The sequence below is a fragment of the Caretta caretta genome, chromosome 24 (genome assembly GCF_965140235.1).
Source record: "Caretta caretta isolate rCarCar2 chromosome 24, rCarCar1.hap1, whole genome shotgun sequence".
NCBI lineage: Eukaryota > Metazoa > Chordata > Testudines > Cheloniidae > Caretta > Caretta caretta.
The window spans coordinates 15901757-15919058 of record NC_134229.1 but is presented as its reverse complement, the minus strand read 5'-3'; the positions used below and the strand labels follow the sequence as shown (position 1 = coordinate 15919058).

The 17302-nt window shown below is 50.9% G+C and overlaps 1 protein-coding gene across 1 annotated transcript; it reads right to left on the bottom strand.

Annotated features, from left to right (window-relative positions):
* Positions 1 to 5921: 5921 nt before the first annotated feature.
* On the bottom strand, positions 5922 to 8000 carry LOC125626157 (interferon-inducible GTPase 5). Its single transcript, XM_048828854.2, has one exon. It carries the CDS (start codon positions 7998 to 8000, stop codon positions 6798 to 6800), a length of 1203 nt encoding a protein of 400 aa, XP_048684811.2. The 3' UTR covers positions 5922 to 6797.
* Positions 8001 to 17302: the final 9302 nt, after the last annotated feature.

The window sequence follows — 17302 nt, the reverse complement described above, 5'->3', positions numbered from 1 at the left end:
CTGTCTCCTATTATTTTTAACTTGGTGTCAGCAAACCTTACACTATAAGGCATTATCTGCGGCTGCAACATTGTTTTAAGACCAAAAGAGCTTACTCAAACCAGCCAGGCCTGAATTCTATTAAGGGGGGTTAAGAAGAAGCCCTTTGGCCTTCAACAGGGAGACTTCCTCGACCCTTATGGCCTTTTATCCCCTCGACTTAACTAGTGGCCATGCCCTGGGGTCTCCAACAGTGTAGACCAGGGCTGAGTGTGTCTTGCCTAAAGTGCTTGGGGGAATCTGCTCAGGAACTAGAGCTGTTGCATGTCCTCTTCACATCGAGGGAGGGGCAGACTGGGTAATAAATTTACACTGGTCAGGCTTCTGACCAGAGCAGGATGGTACAGCCCTGGAGTCCTAGGGGGAGAGCTGGGGGAATTGGCTGGAGCCTCCCTATTGATGGTTCATGAGTGGCTGGGAGAAGCATTCAAGTAACTCAGGTGGGTGTGTCCCTGCCTGTGGATGGCTGTGTTAAGGACCTGGAGGGGTTTGCAGCTTGTCACAGCATCACAGTGTGAGAGGGAGCCCAGGTTGGTAAGACAGAGGGCTCAGCGGGACCCCAGTTCCAGGTTCCTGGGGAACTGGTCACATCTGTATTGTGCAGGCAATGGGCAATGTGGATTCAATTGCAATGTGTGCTCATTGGTTGTGGCTTTATCATCATTCAACTGCCCCCTCCCCCCATAGAAATGCTTTTAACCTTTAATAAATGCCCAAGGAATTTGATCTGGCACTTGGTGCATCTGAGGTTTATTGCAGTTAGGAAACACGGATTAAAGGGCATAAAATGGACCCAAGCATCAGCCTTGCTGGTTGAGTGTTTGGACTGGATCTTTGTATGTTGGAAAGGGAGTCGGTGTTTATAGGGATATCAGTGTAACCCTTCCACCAGTGCTGGCAGCCAAAAGGGGTTCAATTTCCGAGGGGTTCCTTCTGCAAACTTAAAATCGACTTGAGCCACACCCAGAAACCTATGGAAAGTATCTATACTGCCCTGTGTATACCGCTCTGGGCACCCGTGATAGTCAAGGCACCCCACTGAAGCATTGACTCCTGGCAGGTTCCATAGGCGCTGACTGCGTGGGTGCTCTGGGGCTGGTGCACCCATGGAAAAAATTGTGGGTGTTTAGCATCCACTGGCAGCCCCATGGATCAGCGCCTCCCCCTCCCTCCCAGCACCTCCCAGCTGCTGCAATCAGTTGTTCAATGGCGTTCAGGATATACAGGAGGAGGGGGAGACACGGGGATGAGAAGAGGCAGGGCAGGGGACGGGGCTTGGGGGAAGGGTTGGAGCGGGGGTGGGGCCCGGGGCGGAGTGGGGGTCGAGAACCCCTTGGGAACTGGGGAAGTCGGCACCTCTTGGGAGTTCAACAAAGAAAACTTTATTATTAGCGGGGACAACAGAATAAACCTGGGGATGCCAGCAATTAATACATCAACAGTATCTGGGATGTAAGACACACACCCCTGATCCAGACGGTCTTACCAACAGTCCCAAGCATAGTGCGCCTATCTCAGTGGTGGGGGGCAGGTGCATTCTCGCCTCTTCCCTCCTCCCCTGCTCCCCACTCACTGTGTGTTGTCCAAGGCTGGCCAGGTCGAAACATTCAGGAAGGTCTATCGGCTGCCTGGGCTGCTCCAGAATCTCTGCAGCCTGACCCAGCCGAAGTGAGCGCAGGTTTGATTTCTGGGTAGGGAGGTGTAAGGGACCAGGGCATAGGCAGGGCCGGATTAACTCTCCTGTGAGCCCAGGGCTATTAGAGTTGGTGGGGCTGCTGTATACAAGTCTTTTTCCTGGGAAGGAGTTTGGTGCAGGGCGGGGGGGGCAGGGGATTGGGGTGCAGGAGGGGCTGCAGAGTCTGGGAGGCAGTTTGGGTGCAGGACAGAGCTCTGGGCTGATGCAGAGTGTCAGGGTGCAGGAGAGGGTGAGGGTTGTGGGCTCTGGGAGGGAGTTTGGTGCAGGAGGGAACTCTGGGCTGGGGCAGGGGATTGGGGTGCGGAGAGGGTGTGAAGTTCCCCTCTGGTATTATCCGGACTGGTGATCTGCTAGGTCACTCCAATCCTTGATTCTGGGAGCCAGCCTTACCCTGCTCTGCTGTGAGAACCCCCACTCCTGGGCTGTTCACACAGAGCCTCTGGCATGTAAACTGCTCCCAGCTACTTGCAATCAAATGACACCTAGGGAGGTGGTAGAATCTCCTTCCTTAGAGGTTTTTAAGGTCAGGCTTGACAAAGCCCTGGCTGGGATGATTTAACTGGGATTTGGTCCTGCTTCGAGCAGGGGGTTGGACTAGATGACCTTCTGGGGTCCCTTCCAACCCTTATATTCTATGATCTATGATTCTATGATTCTATGACACTAGCCAATATCTCTGGTCCCAGACACAACCCTGGGAACCTCCGTCTTGCAGTGTCCAGTCATGGCCACTGGACGCTGCAAGCTTATATGAGTTTGTCAATTTAACAAAGAAATTGATATGTACCAGGCTTGTTATCCCAAGGGGAGTCTTTGACACGCTTCAAACCAAACACACTGCTTCAGGTAGAACAGACAACCAGATTTACTAAATATAAAGATAGATTTTTAAGTGATTATAAGTCAAAGCATAACAAGTCAGATTTGGTCAAATGAAATAAAAGCAAAACGCATACTAAGCTGATCTTAACACTTTCAATGTCCTTACAAACTTCGATGCTTCTCACCACAGGCTGGCTGGTTGCTCTTTAGCCAGGCTCTTCCCTTTGCTCAGTGCTTCAGTCGCGTGGTGTGGTGTCTGTAGATGTAGGTGGAAGAGAGAGGAAGAGCATGGCAAACGTCTCTCCCTTTTATCATATTCTTTCTTCCCTATTGGCTTTCCCCCCCACCCTTCAGAGTCAGGGGAGCATTACCTTATCGCAGATCCAAACTGACCAAAGGAAGGGGGGTGACTCCCTCAAGGGTCTAACAGATTCTGTTGTTGCTGCCTAGGCCAGTGTCCATTGTTCCTGTGAGGCTGGGCTGGGTTTGTCCCATGCCTGTCCTGATGAGGTGTGAACTGCCCCTCTGCTCTTGGAGAGTTTTTGTCTGGGCATGCTTTAATCCATGAGGATACATTTTCAGCCTTATAACTATATACATGAAATTATAATCTGTAACATCACTGTAACAACAATGCTCAGTACATCGTGAGCCTTCCAAAGACGCCCGACATGACAAACTTTGCATTGGATACCATACAATCATTTTACAGGGATGAACATGGGGGTGCTAGGTGTTACCTGAGGTACAGAGCATCATAGAGGGGTGTGGGCTCTGGGAGGGAGTTTGGTGCAGGAGGGAGCTCTGGGCTGGTGCAGGGTCTTGGGGTGCAAGAGAGAGTGAGGGGTGTGGGCTCTGGGAGGGAGTTTGGTGCAGGAGGGAGCAGAGTGTTGGGGTGCAGTAGAGGGTGCGAGGTGCAGGCTCTGGCCAGGAGGCGCTTACCATAGGTGGCTCCTGGCCGGTGGCACAGCAGGGCTCAGACAGGCTGCCTGCCTGCAATAGCCCCACGCCACTCCCGGAAGTGGCTGGCTGCTGGCACATCTCCGCTTGTGCCTGGGGGGAGGGGGACAGCGTGTCTCTGCGCTGACCGTGCCCGCAAGCACCACCCCCACAGCTCCCATTGGCCAATTCCCGAGATCGGGGCCCCATTATGCCAGGAGCTGCACAGCCCCTGGCTGAGATCAGGGCCTCCATTATCCTGAGCACTGCACAGCCCCACCGGTGAGAATTTTCACAAGATCTCAGCTCTCATGAACTCCTGGAAATGAGCGGGGAGATTTTCGAACCAGCCCAGCGCACTGCTGCTGACGGGGACAATATGTCATCTGTGAATAGGCAGAGCCATGCTCAGACCCAGCCTTCTCCCTTGGCTGCTCTCTACGTCAGAGGAGCCATGGGGAGCCCTGCAGCCACTCTCGCTCTCCCGAAAGGCCTGGCAGGAAGACGGGGAGCACACGGCTTTCTCGGACCCCATCCCAGCTGGGCGCAGAGGAACAGAGGACACCGGCATTGGGGCCCGGCTATTTCTACTGATGCCAAGGGAGAGTCTGAGGAACCAGAGCCGGGCCCAGTCTTTTCAGCCACAACTTTTGCAGGTGAAAAACGCAGATTCATCGATTGCAGAGCCGGAAGGGGACTGCCCTGGGGCCCATCTAATCCACCCAGAGCAGGTGGAGGCAGGTGGAGGGTCCACGGCAGCTCCACACAGCTCCCCACCTGGCCCTTTCTGTGGCCAGGCTGCGGCTCCGACCCCCTCCCACCCACAGCCTCCAGAGCCAGGCTGGGGAGAGCTGCGCTGGCAGCTGGGGGGAGCCTGGGTCCCTCCACTTACCCTGGGCGGGAAGCCTGAGCAGAGATGCCCAGGAAGCTGCAGGCAGCGGCGTGTGTTCAATGTACCTTTATTAAACCAGCGCGGTGACTGTGAACCCAAAGGCAACAAATACCGAGATTAGTGAATGAAGGTAAACGTGGATACGCGCTGCCTGGCGGGTATGGAATCTAACAACGTTATTAAGTTAAACATGATCTGTGGCAGGGAGTGAATGAGTCAATAAAGCATCACATGATCGCAAGATGCCGTGATTAGAATCGATATTGACTGTCAGCCTGTTTATATGGTGATGGCACATGGTACCGGGCCAATTATTGTGAGTTGTTTGTATTACGGTAGCAAATAGAAACCAGGGCCCCATTGTGCCAGGCACTGTATGAAGATATAACACAAAGACTGGCCCTCCCAGAAGAGCTTTCAATCTAAGTGTAAGACTATTGGCAATAGGTAGATTCAACAAACAGGCCAAGAAAAAGAGCAAGGAAACAACAAGACGATACTGGTCAGCATGGAAAACCACACACAGAGCAAACCCACTGCCCCAGCATTGCAGCTAAATGCAACTGACCAGATTCACAGGGCAGAATTCTAATGAGGCTTTTAGTCCTTGTCTTCAAAGGCCAGGTTTACCGGATCCACGGCTCTAACCCCCTACCCCGTGGATGCTCTTAGAATCATAGAATCATAGAATATCAGGGTTGGAAGGGACCTCAGGAGGTCATCTAGTCCAACCCCCTGCTCAAAGCAGGACCAATTCCCAATTTTTGCCCCAAATCCCTAAATGGCCCCCTCAAGGATTGAACTCACAACCCTGGGTTTAGCAGGCCAGTGCTCAAACCACTGAGCTATCCCTCCCCCCCCCAAGTGACATAAACGAAACATCTGATGAAGTGAGCTGTAGCTCACGAAAGCTCATGCTCAAATAAATTGGTTAGTCTCTAAGGTGCCACAAGTACTCCTTTTCTTTAAACGAAACTGTGACATTCTCCGGTTCAGCTTAAACCCCCTCCCAAGTGACATAAACGAAACTGAAAAAAGCTACTCTTCTGCCAGCGTGAGAGCGTCCACACACAAGGTTACACCAGGATCACTCTATTGGTTTAAATTCACACCTTAGGTTATGCCGAAAAACTTCCCCATGAGGACAAGGCCTTCAGCTTCTAAGCTGCAACGGAGCTACAGCTGATCGGCCCCAGCTGGGATCTGGCCCCACTGACTCCAATGGAGCTACGCCCCATTGACCCCAGCTGGGATCTTCCCCACTGACTCCAATGGAATGACAGCTGATCTGCCCCAGTGCGGGGATCCAGTCCATTCATGTTTGTAAGGTGTTCAGATACCGAAGGGATGGAGGAGCCCAGCGGGACCTAGGCTGATAGAACCGGATTCAGTATAATTTTATTTTTGTTGTATGAATGTGAAGAAGGAAGCTGCCTCATTCCTTGTGGGGTAAAACCTCAGGAGCACTGAGCTGTTACTGAGTCTGTCTCATTCATTATGGGCGCTTTGACTTGTGTGCAATGACGCCCAAGATGGTTTATGGTGGGCAATACACCGCGTTTATTGAGAGTACAATTTAAGTATTAAAATCAGCATGTGCTTCCATTCACACACACACACACACACACACAAAAGGTTCTGCAGCTGGATCTTACAGTTACCAGTCCTTAGTGTTGCTCGGTCAGTTCCAGTGGCCAGCTGAACCTGCACACGAGGGAGGGGAGCAGGGCTGTTGAATGCATTCGAAGCTCCAAGGTTGATGCAGAACGAACCCAAAGTCCCATGGCAATACACCCTTCTTTTATAGCGATACGTTCCCATACAAGTCTATGGACATACCTGTGTTACACCAGAGCTGTCAATCACGAGGTATACAAGGTTGCTCTTAATTAGCATTATTGTGAGTTGTTACCGGGAGGATCTGCAGCTGTTTCTTTCTCATCCCTTTGGCTCAACTCCTTATCTTGTCCTTGGGGCGTATGCCTTTGCTTTAGGGTCATAAATCTGCCATCCGGGTGATTGATCATAAAGTTGGTGCCTCTTGACTCCTCCACTCCCTTCTTGACCATCCGGCCCAGTTGTCCTGACTCAGTTAATTACCATACATTCTTCACTCACATCAAACAGTAAATAACGCAATTACAGTCATAAAACATCTGTCTTTCGAAGAACAAATGTTAACACAATCAGCAAAAAATAAACTCAGAATAATTTCTTCATACTAATTCAAAGCTAGCAAAATGGAGTATAAGGCAAAATAAGCAAAATTTTACTTAAGACAATTTCTTCTCGTTAGGCTTTTGGCCTACACATGCAACTCCTGGATGAAGAAGCAGGAATCTTTCCTGCTTGAAGTCCAAGACTGTGTCTTCTAGACAGCAGCAGGCTCATCCAATGCAACACCAAATCCTAGATGGTGTTTTCCCGTTCGGCCTCCAGAGCTTTGCTCAGAACCCGCTGGGTATCGTCAGCTACAGAGGCCAAACACTTCCGCAGCATGAAGTACGTGGTAACCAGCGCCACCCCTCCTGACACCATGGCACCAAATACGGGGAGGCGCTTCCACGAATATTCCGCTACCATCACGGCAGCCCCCACCGAATCCAACAACAGCTTCAGAGCCATCATGGGGGTCGTTCCCAAGGACGTCATCACAGCCGTCAGCTCCCGCACGGGCTCCCCAACCTGGTGGGCGAGAGCAGAGAGGGACCTGTCGTCCACGCCAAAGCTGCTGTAGTGTTGGAACAGGTGTTTCCGGAAGCCAAAGAAGGTGCACAAGAAAGCGATGCCTGGGACAGGAATGGCTGCGAGAAGACATAAGAAAAGGGCTGTTTTCCAAATCTCTCCCTTCAGGTCGGCTTTCTTCTGGTTGACAATGCGGGAGGCGACAGCAGGCAGGCTAAGCAGGAAGGCGTGTCTCTTCAGGCTCGGCAGCTCCGTCTGCAAAGTTTGTCGCAGGAGGGGAAAATCGTAGCAGTTGGGTTCCCTACTTGAAACGACAAAAACCTGTGGGTGGCCCACTCCCTCAGCTGCTACGCCTCTCCTGCAGTCCTCCCTGATCTGCTGCAGGATCCTCTCCTGGTTGTAGCTGGAGGAACGCTGCCTCCTGGAAGCATCCAGGTCCACGTCGGCTTTGGAGCGCACAAAGTAGAACCTCTTGCCCATTCTCTGGATCTCACGGACCAGCCTGGCGTGGTCGGAGCGGAAGCGCTGGGAGCCGACGATGATGAAGAACTCGTATTGGCTCAAATTGAGCCGCTCACAGTAGGTGTCTAGAGGGAAATAGAATGTCCCCACCCCTGGCAGGTCCCAGAGCGTGACGCCTGGAAGGATGGGATCTGGATAAACCATCGGCTCCCTCATGGCATCTAACATCCCAGTTTCAGCAGCGCCTTCATCACCAGCACATAGCCCCCGCATGGCGTTGATGAGGGAGGACTTTCCGGAGCCCGACTCCCCCGTGATGGCGATGCTGAGGGTGTGGCTGTTAAACGACTCCAGCGGTCTCTGCTGCACATTAGAAATCGCATCTGTCAGCCTCCCTTCATAGACTGCGGCTTTGAACTCATCGAGAGCCATGGCGCTCAGTCTGCGGCAGAGAAGAAGAAACATTAGAAGGACTGCTATTCGACATTGGTGAGGCCTCATCTGGAGTACTGTGTCCAGTTTTGGGCCCCACACTACAAGAAGGATGTGGAAAAATTGGAGAGAGTCCAGCGAAGGGCAACAAAAATGATTAGGGGACTGGAACACATGAGTTATGAGGAGAGGCTGAGGGAACTGGGATTGTTTACTCTGCGGAAGAGAAGAATGAGGGGGGATTTGATAGCTGCTTTCAACTACCTGAAAGGGGGTTCCAAAGAGGATGGATCCAGACTGTTCTCAGTGGTAGCAGATGACAGAACAAGGAGTAATGGTCACAAGTTGAAGTGGGGGAGGTTTAGGTTGGATATTAGGAAAAACTTTTTCACTAGGAGGGTGGTGAAACACTGGAATGCGTTACCTGAGGAGGTGGTGGAATCTCCTTCCTTACAAGTTTTTAAGGTCAGGCTTGACAAAGCCCTGGCTGGGACGATTTGATTGGGGATCGGTCCTGCGTTGAGCAGGGGGTTGGACTAGATGGCCTCCTGAGGTCCCTTTCAACCCTGATATTCTATGATTCTACGATTGAACATTTCAGCTCCTAGTTAAGGCTATGTCCAGAAAATCCTGCGCCAACAGCACAGTGTCAAGCCCTCAAAAGTTAGGAAAAGGCACATTTATGGTGGCCCATGCAACCTTAACTCTGCCCCTTACGTATCGGACCCGTGCACTGAATGAGGCAGGGGCTGTGTGGAAAAAACAGGAGTCGTTTGGTTTTAATCATTATTTATTATTTGTAGCATAGTAGTGCATAGGAACCCCGATCGAGATCAGGGACCCCATTGTGTGAGGTGCTGCACAGCCCCTGGCTGAGATCAGGGCCCCCATTATCTGAGCACTGTGCAGCCCCACAGGTGAGAATTTTCACAAGATCTCAGCTCCCATGAACTCCTGGAAATGAGTGGGGAGATTTTCGAGCCAGCCCAGAGCACTGCTGCTGACAGGGACAATATGTCATCTGTGAATAGGCAGAGCCATGCGCAGACCCAGCTTTCTCTCTTGGCTGCTCTCTAGGTCAGAGGAGCCGTGGGGAGCCCTGCAGCTGCTCTCGCTTACCCGAAAGGCCTGGCAGGAAGACGGGGAGCACACGGCTTTCTCGGACCCCATCCCAGCTCGGAGCACAGGGAACAGAGGACACCGGCATTGGGGCCCAGCTATTTCTACTGATGCCAAGTGAGAGTCTGAGGAACCAGAGCCGAGCACAGTCTTTTCAGCCACAGCTTTTGCAGGTGAAAAACACAGATTCATCGACTGCAGAGCCGGAAGGGGACTATCCTGGGGGCCACCTAATCCGACCCCCCGCAGGCCACAGGCTGGACACTGTCCCCAGCACGAGTTCCTCTGCAGGGCGGCTTAGCAGCTGCCCCAACACAGCCCCGAACTGCAGCCACACCGGGGGAGGCGCAAAGGGGGCCCAGGGGCCAGGTGTTCCCCAGGAACTCACAGGAAGTGGGGGAGAGGAATTTGAGGATGGGGAGGAAAATCCCTAGCAGGGGGAATCTCTTACCGTCCCCAAGGCTGGGCTGCGCTCAGGGGGGGTTGATGGTCTCCGGGAAGGGGCAGCAATCTGTGGGCACACGGCTCACCCCGTCCCGTCCGCAGTGTCTCAGCTGCTGTCACCGTCTGTGGGCTCCTCGCTCCCCCTCTTCCTGCCACCCCCTCTCTGTGCGGGGGCCTCCCCTGCCTGCCTTTGGCTGGGCCCCCGGCTCTCTCCTGCTGCCTTCCTCCAGTTCTGGTTCGCTCCTGATCAGGGAGTGGGGAAAGTGAAAGCAGCAGCTGGCTAGGAAGCAGGGCCAGGCCTCACCCCAGCCGGCTGGGGGGGGGGGGGGGTAATAGGGGTGGGGCAGAGTGGAGCCGAGATACCTGCCCCCCCTCAGCACGTTTCCAGGTGGACACACAGCCCTAAATGTCACAATGCAGTCAGGGGGTGACAGTGTGTACTTACAACACACACACACACACACACACCCCATACCCACAGAGCGAGTGAGCGAGCGAGAGAGAGCAGAACTCAGCCCCTCCAGCATGGGGCAGCATGGAAATATGCACATACACTAGGGTGACCAGTAGGGACAGACCCGATTTTTGGGTCTTTTTCTTTTATAGGCTCCTATTCCTCCCTACCCCCGTCCCGATTTTTCACACTTGCTGTCTGCTCACCCTAACATACACACCTACATGCACACACTGGTGCATGGCAGAGACACAGAGTGCAAACAACGCACACGCTCAGTGCAGGGCACAGAGACACAGTGCAGAGACCGGACACGCTCGGGGCCCCCTCAATCTGGACAGGCGAAGCACAGTTCTGCTGCCCTTTGCTCACACAATAAGGATAACAACATTTCATGACCCCTGCACTGACGTGATTTGTAACCCAACACCAGCCAAAGTTGATCACTTTGGCACACAGCTCTGTCTGGAAGAAAAAGGGGAAGAAAGAGAACCTGGGGAACTACAGACCGGTCAGCTTCACTTTAGTCCCTGGCAAAATCATGGAGTGGGCCCTCAAGGAATCCATTTTGAAGCGCTTGGAGGAGAGGAAGGTGAGATAACTGGCTCTGTGGATATGGTGAAAGCAGTGGCCGTGATATATCTTGACTTTAGCAAAGCTTTTGATACGGTCTCCCACAGTATTCTTGCGAGCAAGTTAAAGAAGTATGGGCTGGATGAATGGACTATAAAGGTGGATAGAAAGCTGGCTAGATCGTCGGCTCAATGGGTAGTGTCTAGTTGGTAGCCGGTACCCAGGGTCGGTCCTGGGGCCAGTTTCGTTCAACATCTTTATTAATGATCTGGGTGATGGGATGAATTGCACCCTCAGCAAGTTTGCAGATCACACTAAGCTCGGGGAAGAGGTAGATAGGCTGGAGGGTAGGGATAGGGTCCAGAGTGACTTAGACAAATTGGAGGATTGGGCCAAAAGACATCTGTTGAGGTTCAACAAGGACAAGTGCAGAGTCCTGCACTTAGGAAGGAAAAATCCCATGCACCGCTACAAGCTGGGGACCAACTGGCTAAGCAGCAGTTCTGCAGAAAAGGACCTGGGGATTGCAGTGATGAAAAGCTGGATAAGAGTCACCAGTGTGCCCTTGTTGTTGCCAAGAAGGCCAACGGCACATTGGGCTGTATTTATAGGAATGTTGCCAGCAGATCGAGGGAAGTGATTTTCCCTCTCTATTTAGCACTGGTGAGGCCACACCTGGAGTATTGGGTCCAGTTTTGGTCCCCCCACTGCAGAAGGGACGTGGATAAATTGGAGAGAGTCCAGTGGGCAACAAATTGGAGGGCAACAAAAATGATCAGGGGGCTGGGGCACATGACTTACAAGGAGAGGCTGAAGGTACTGGGGTTATTTAGTGTGCAGAAGAGAAGAGTGAGAGGGGATTTGATAGCAGCTTTCAACTACCTGGAGGGGGGTTCCAAAGAGGATGGAGCTCGGCTGTTCTCAGTGGTGGCAGATGACAGAACAAGGAGCAATGGTTGCAGTAGGGGAGGTCTAGGTTGGATATTAGGAAAAACTTTTTTACTAGGAGGGTGGTGAACGTCAGGCTTGACAAAGCCCTGGCTGGGATGATTTAGTTGGGGATTGGTCCTGCCTTGAGCAGGGGATTGGACTAGATACCTCCTGAGGACTCTTCCAACCCTAATCTTCTATGATTCTATGGTCAATGCTGAATGGTGAAGGCATAAGGCTGCAGGGTTAGGTACCACCACATAATCCGAGGGTTTGTCTTCTTTGCTGTTTGTAGCCACTTCAGAGATGCGTGGTCAGTTACTAGTACGAAGGGGCTGCCTACAAGATAATATAATAAGGTGTCCACGGCCCACTTGACGGCCAGTGCTTCCTTCTCAACCACCATATAATTTCGCTCTCAGGGGAACAGGTTACGGCTGATATATAATATAGGATGTTCTTCCCCATTTACCTCCTGTGAAAGGACTGCCCCCAGGCCCACCTCCGACTCATCAATCTGTAGCAGGAACTCCCTGTCAAAGTCAGGGCTGAAGAGCACCAGTTCATGCCTCTTGCCAGCCAATTTTGCATTTCTTGGGGTTGGCCATCAGCCCGGCATCCCGCAGGCCCCGTAGGACGGCGGTGTCCTGGTTGAGGTGGTCCTACCAACAGCGGCTGTAAATTATCACGTCGTCAAGGTACACAGCCGCAAAGGATTTGTGTAGCTGTAGGATCCCGTCCATCAACCTCTGGAAGGTGGCTGGTGCCCCATGAAGACCTAAAGGCATTCGGGTGAATTGATACCACCTGGTGGAGGTAGAAAAGGCAGTCTTCTCCCGAGAGCTCAGACTTAGGGGGAGTTGCCAATACCCCTTTGTGAGGTCCAGGGTACTGATGTACTGTGCATCCCCCAGGCAGTCTAGTAGTACATCAATCTGCGGCATAGGGTAGGCCTCACATTTTGAAATATTACTGACCCTCCTAAAGTCGATGCAGAAGCGGACCGTCCCATCCGGTTTAGGGACCAAGACGATGGGGCTGCGCCAGTCACTTTGCCATTTCTCAATTACCCTGATGCACCGGAGATTGGTCCTGGCAGAAACCACCAGGGTCGGAGACCTCCTGGACTACGACAGAGGGGACTGCGTGGATCCCCGTGTGCTCGGTCAGCTCATGGGGCTTTTCACCCTTCCGACCCCGCTGCACTTACACCAGGGGGATGCCTTGTCACGCGTTTCTCTCGTCTTCCTGCAGGGGGCCCTGCAAGAGGGTGTTCCCCACCCACCCCTTACCCCGGGCCCTCTGGACCTTTTTATTCAACCCCTGTTCCATGACCACCACCACCCCCGGCCTCCCGGCTCCCACACTCCAAGCCGGCTGCGCACCCTGCAGCCGGTTTGGTTCCGGACCGTGCCCAGAGACCAACTGCACATGCTCATGCTCCACACTCTGCATTTCCTCACCCTCGTGTCCCGCCCCGATACCAAATTGCGGGACTATTTACCACCTGTCGAGGGTGAGGAGCCCCGCTGGGCCAGCCTTTATTCCATCTTGGTCCCACGGCCTGCCAGGGCCATCTTCTATTCCACCTTCATGGAGCCATGAGCACGGGTGTCCACCTGGCGCGGTTCACCCCCATTCCCGAGGCCTGCCCCTTCTGCGTCGTGAGGGAGACCCTGGTGCAATCCTATCTTCAATGTGCCTGGTTGCAGCCCCTATTCCGGCTCCTCCTCGTCAACCTCTTCCTGGCCCTGGCTAAAGGCACCATCTACAATACCAGGAGGAGGATGCTAGACGAGGGGTGCTCTGTGACTGTGTGGCCTATTTCCATTCCTCCCTGGTCTCATACTTCTGGGCAGAGTTCCTCTGGGTGGCATCCGCTAGCTCCCTTGACAGCTTTGAGGAGCAGTGGGCGCTGTCCGCGGTTCTCTGCTCGGTGTACCCCTCTGTACCCCTAGTTTTGAACCTATGACCTTCACTCCTGTCCCAGTTATTCCTTAGCTGTCCCCCATCTTCATTTGGTTCCTGGGTCCAGTGGTCCCTCCTGCTAGGCTGGGGGAGGGGCCTTTAGAAGTCCCAGGATTTCCAATATGGCCTCACTACAGTTACTGATTGCAGAATACAGTAAATCTGTTGCAAAAAAGTGGTTTAAAGCATCATATGAACCAACCACTATCAGAGCTCAATGCAACTACAGTCCGCACGCCCCAGGCTAGTCTAAGCAGTGTCAGTGATTCCCAGACTCTTGGCCAACCCTAAGCTCAACCTCAACAAGCAAGTCAGTGTATAAACTCTGCAGCAGTAGCTCAAACTCCAGCTCAGGAATAAAACGAAAATCTGACAGGAGCAATTTACGAATTTAGTCTCCAGTTGGGGTTTAACAGCCAGACCCTTTTTGCACTGGTGCAAATGACGACACAACCTGGTTCTGTTCCCTGTGTTCAATATCTTCAACAATGATTTAGATAATTGCATAGAGAGTACATTTATACACTTTGTGTATTCTGTGTGATACCAAGCTGGGAGGGATTGCAAGTGCTTTGGAGGATAGAATTAAAATTCAAAATGATCTGGAGAAACTGGAGAAATGGTCTGAAGTAAACAGGATGAAATTCAATACGGACAAACGCAAAGTGCTCCACTTAGGAAGGAAGAATCCGTTGCACACACACAAAATGAGAAATGACTGCCTAGGAAGGAGTACTGCAGAAAGGGATCTGGGGGTTCTAGTGGATCACAAGTTAAAGATGAGTTAACAGTGTTGCAAAACACGCAGATGTCATTCTGGGATCTGTTAGCAGGCGTGTTGTAAGCAAGACCTGAGAAGTAATTCTTCCACTCTACTTTGCACTGATTAGGCCGCAAATGGAGTATTTTTCTAAGCTGATTTTATATTTTAAATGTACTCTTAAGCCTTCAGAACGTAATCATTCCCGATGACTACACATTTACCTCACTGAAACAAAGACATTATTTTAAATTAGTCAGTCACAGAGGTTTCAGGTGTTCATAACAACGTTCATTGTTTTTAGAAAAAGGGAACCCTAATTTACTTTGTGTGATCTGCAAAACAATAGACATGTTTATGAAATATCACCAACTTTAAAAAATATGACAGGTTTCAGAGTAGCAGCTGTCTGAAACCTGTCATGTACATTGGTCAAACTGGACAGTCTCTACGTAAAAGAATAAATGGACACAAATCAGATGTCAAGAATTATAACATTCATAAACCAGTCGGAGAACACTTCAATCTCTCTGGTCACTCGATCTCTGACCTAAAAGTCGCAATATTACAACAAAAAGACTTTAAAAACAGACTCCAACGAGAGACTGCTGAATTGGAATTAATTTGCAAACTGGATACAATTAACTTAGGCTTGAATAGAGACTGGGAGTGGATGAGTCATTACACAAAGTAAAACTATTTCCCCATGTTTATTCTCCCCCCCGCCCCGTTCCTCAGACGTTCTTCTCAACCGCTGGAAATGGCCCACCTTGATTATCACTATAAAAGGTTTTCTTCCCCCTTTCCCCCCCCCACTCCCGCTCTCCTGCTGGTAATAGCTCATCTTAAGTGATCACTCTCCTTACAGCGTGTATGATAACACCCATTTTTTCATGTTCTGTGTGTATATAAATCCCCCCACTGTATTTTCCACTGAATGCATCCGATGAAGTGAGCTGTAGCTCACGAAAGCTTATGCTCAAATAAATTGGTTAGTCTCTAAGGTGCCACAAGTCCTCCTGTTCTTTTTTTTAAAAATATGTTTCCAAAGATTTTAGGCATCACAAAGGGTTTGGTATCTCACGAAGGTTCTGATTTTGCTAGAGGGTTCTCTTAAAACTAGTTCATCAAATAGTCAGAAGTAAAGAAATGGAAACTCGTTGTCCATCTATCTGGCAGGAAAGGGGTGGACGAGGAGCCAGGGAGGGACGGGGGACGGGAGCTGATGGGAGAAACGGATGGAACGGCAGGGAGCTGTATCCTTTGCTGCCTCGTCTCCCACCCAGGCTGTGAGCCCAGGCTGCCATCGGGCATAGGGGCACCAGTTTAATAATTCTATGTAAGGCCCCATAAATCCTAAGGACAGCCCTGGAACTGCCCATGAATGTAAGTCAATAACATCCCTACTTGTGCTACAGACTCTTGATAACAGCCAGCCTCGCGTTTAGAGATCCAGGAGATCTGGGTTCGAATCCGCCACCGACTCCTCTTGTGACATGGGACAAATCACTGGATTTTCAAGAATCAACGCACTATGAGCGTGCAGTGCACTGGCTAACAGGGGGACACAATTCATGTGGGTAGGAGTTTCATAGATTCATAGATATTAAGGTCAGAAGGGGCCATTATGATCCTCTAGTCTACCTCTTGTACAACGCAGGCCACCGAATCTCACCCACCCACTCCTGCGATAAACCTGTCACCTCTGTCTGAGCTATTGAAGTCCTCAAATCATGGTTTAAAGACTTCAAGGTGCAGAGAATCCTCCAGCAAGTGATCCATGCCCCATGCTGCAGAGGAAGGTGGAAAACCCCCAGAGCCTCTGCCAATCTGCCCTGGAGGAAAATTCCTTCCTGACCCCAAATATGGTGATCAGCTGAACCCTGAGCATGTGGGCAAGATACACCAGCCAGACACCCAGGAAAGAATTCTCTGTAGTAACTCAGATCCCACCCCCTCTAACATCCCATCACAGGCCATTGGGCCTATTTACCATGAATAAAGATCAATTAATCGCCAAAATCATGTTATCCCATCATACCTTCTCCTCCACAAACTTATCGAGTTTTATCTTGAAGCCAGATAGGTCTTTTGCCCCCACTGCTTCCCTTGGAAGGCTGTTCCAGAACTTCATGCCTCTGATGGTTAGAAACCTTCATCTAATTTCAAGTCTAAACTTCCTGATGGACACTTTATATCAATTTGTTCTTGTGTCCACATTGGTACTGAGCTTAAATAATTCCTCTCCCTCTCTGGTATTTATCCCTCTGATATATTTATAGAGAGTAATCATATCTCCCCTCAGCCTTCTTTTGGATAGGCTAAACAAGCCAAGCTCCTTGAGTCTCCTTTCATAAGACAGGTTTTCCATTCCTCGGATCATCCCAGTAGCCCTTCTCTGTACCTGTTCCAGTTTGAATTTATCCTTCTTAAACATGGGAGACCAGAACTGCACCCAGTATTCCAGGTGAGGTCTCACCAGGGCCTTGTATAACGGTACTAACACCTCCTTATCTCTACTGGAAATACCTCCCCTGATGCATCCCAAGACCGCATTAGCTTTTTTCACGGCCATGTCACATTGGCGACTCATAGTCATTCTGTGGTAAACCAATACTCCAAGGTCCTTCTCCTCCTCTGTTACTTCTAATTGATGCGTCCCCAGCTTATAACTAAAATTCTTGTTATTAATCCCTAAATGCATGACCTTACACTTCTCACTATGAAATTTCATCCTATTACTATTACTCCAGTTTACAAGGTCATCCAGATCCTCCTGTAGGATATCCCTGTCCTTCTCTAAGTTGGCAATACCTCCCAGCTTTGTATCATCCACAAACTTGATTAGCACATTCCCACTTTTTGTGCTGAGGTCAGTAATAAAAAGATTAAATAAGATTGGTCCCAAAACCGATCCCTGAGGAACTCCACTAGTAACTTCCTTTCAGCCTGACAGTTCACCTTTCAGTAGGACCCGCTGTAGTCTCTCCTTTAACCATTTCCTTATCCACCTTTCAATTTTCATGTGAGGGGCTGTAGCCTGGAAAGCAGCAATTTGGGAAGGACCTGGAGATTCTGGTGGAACTG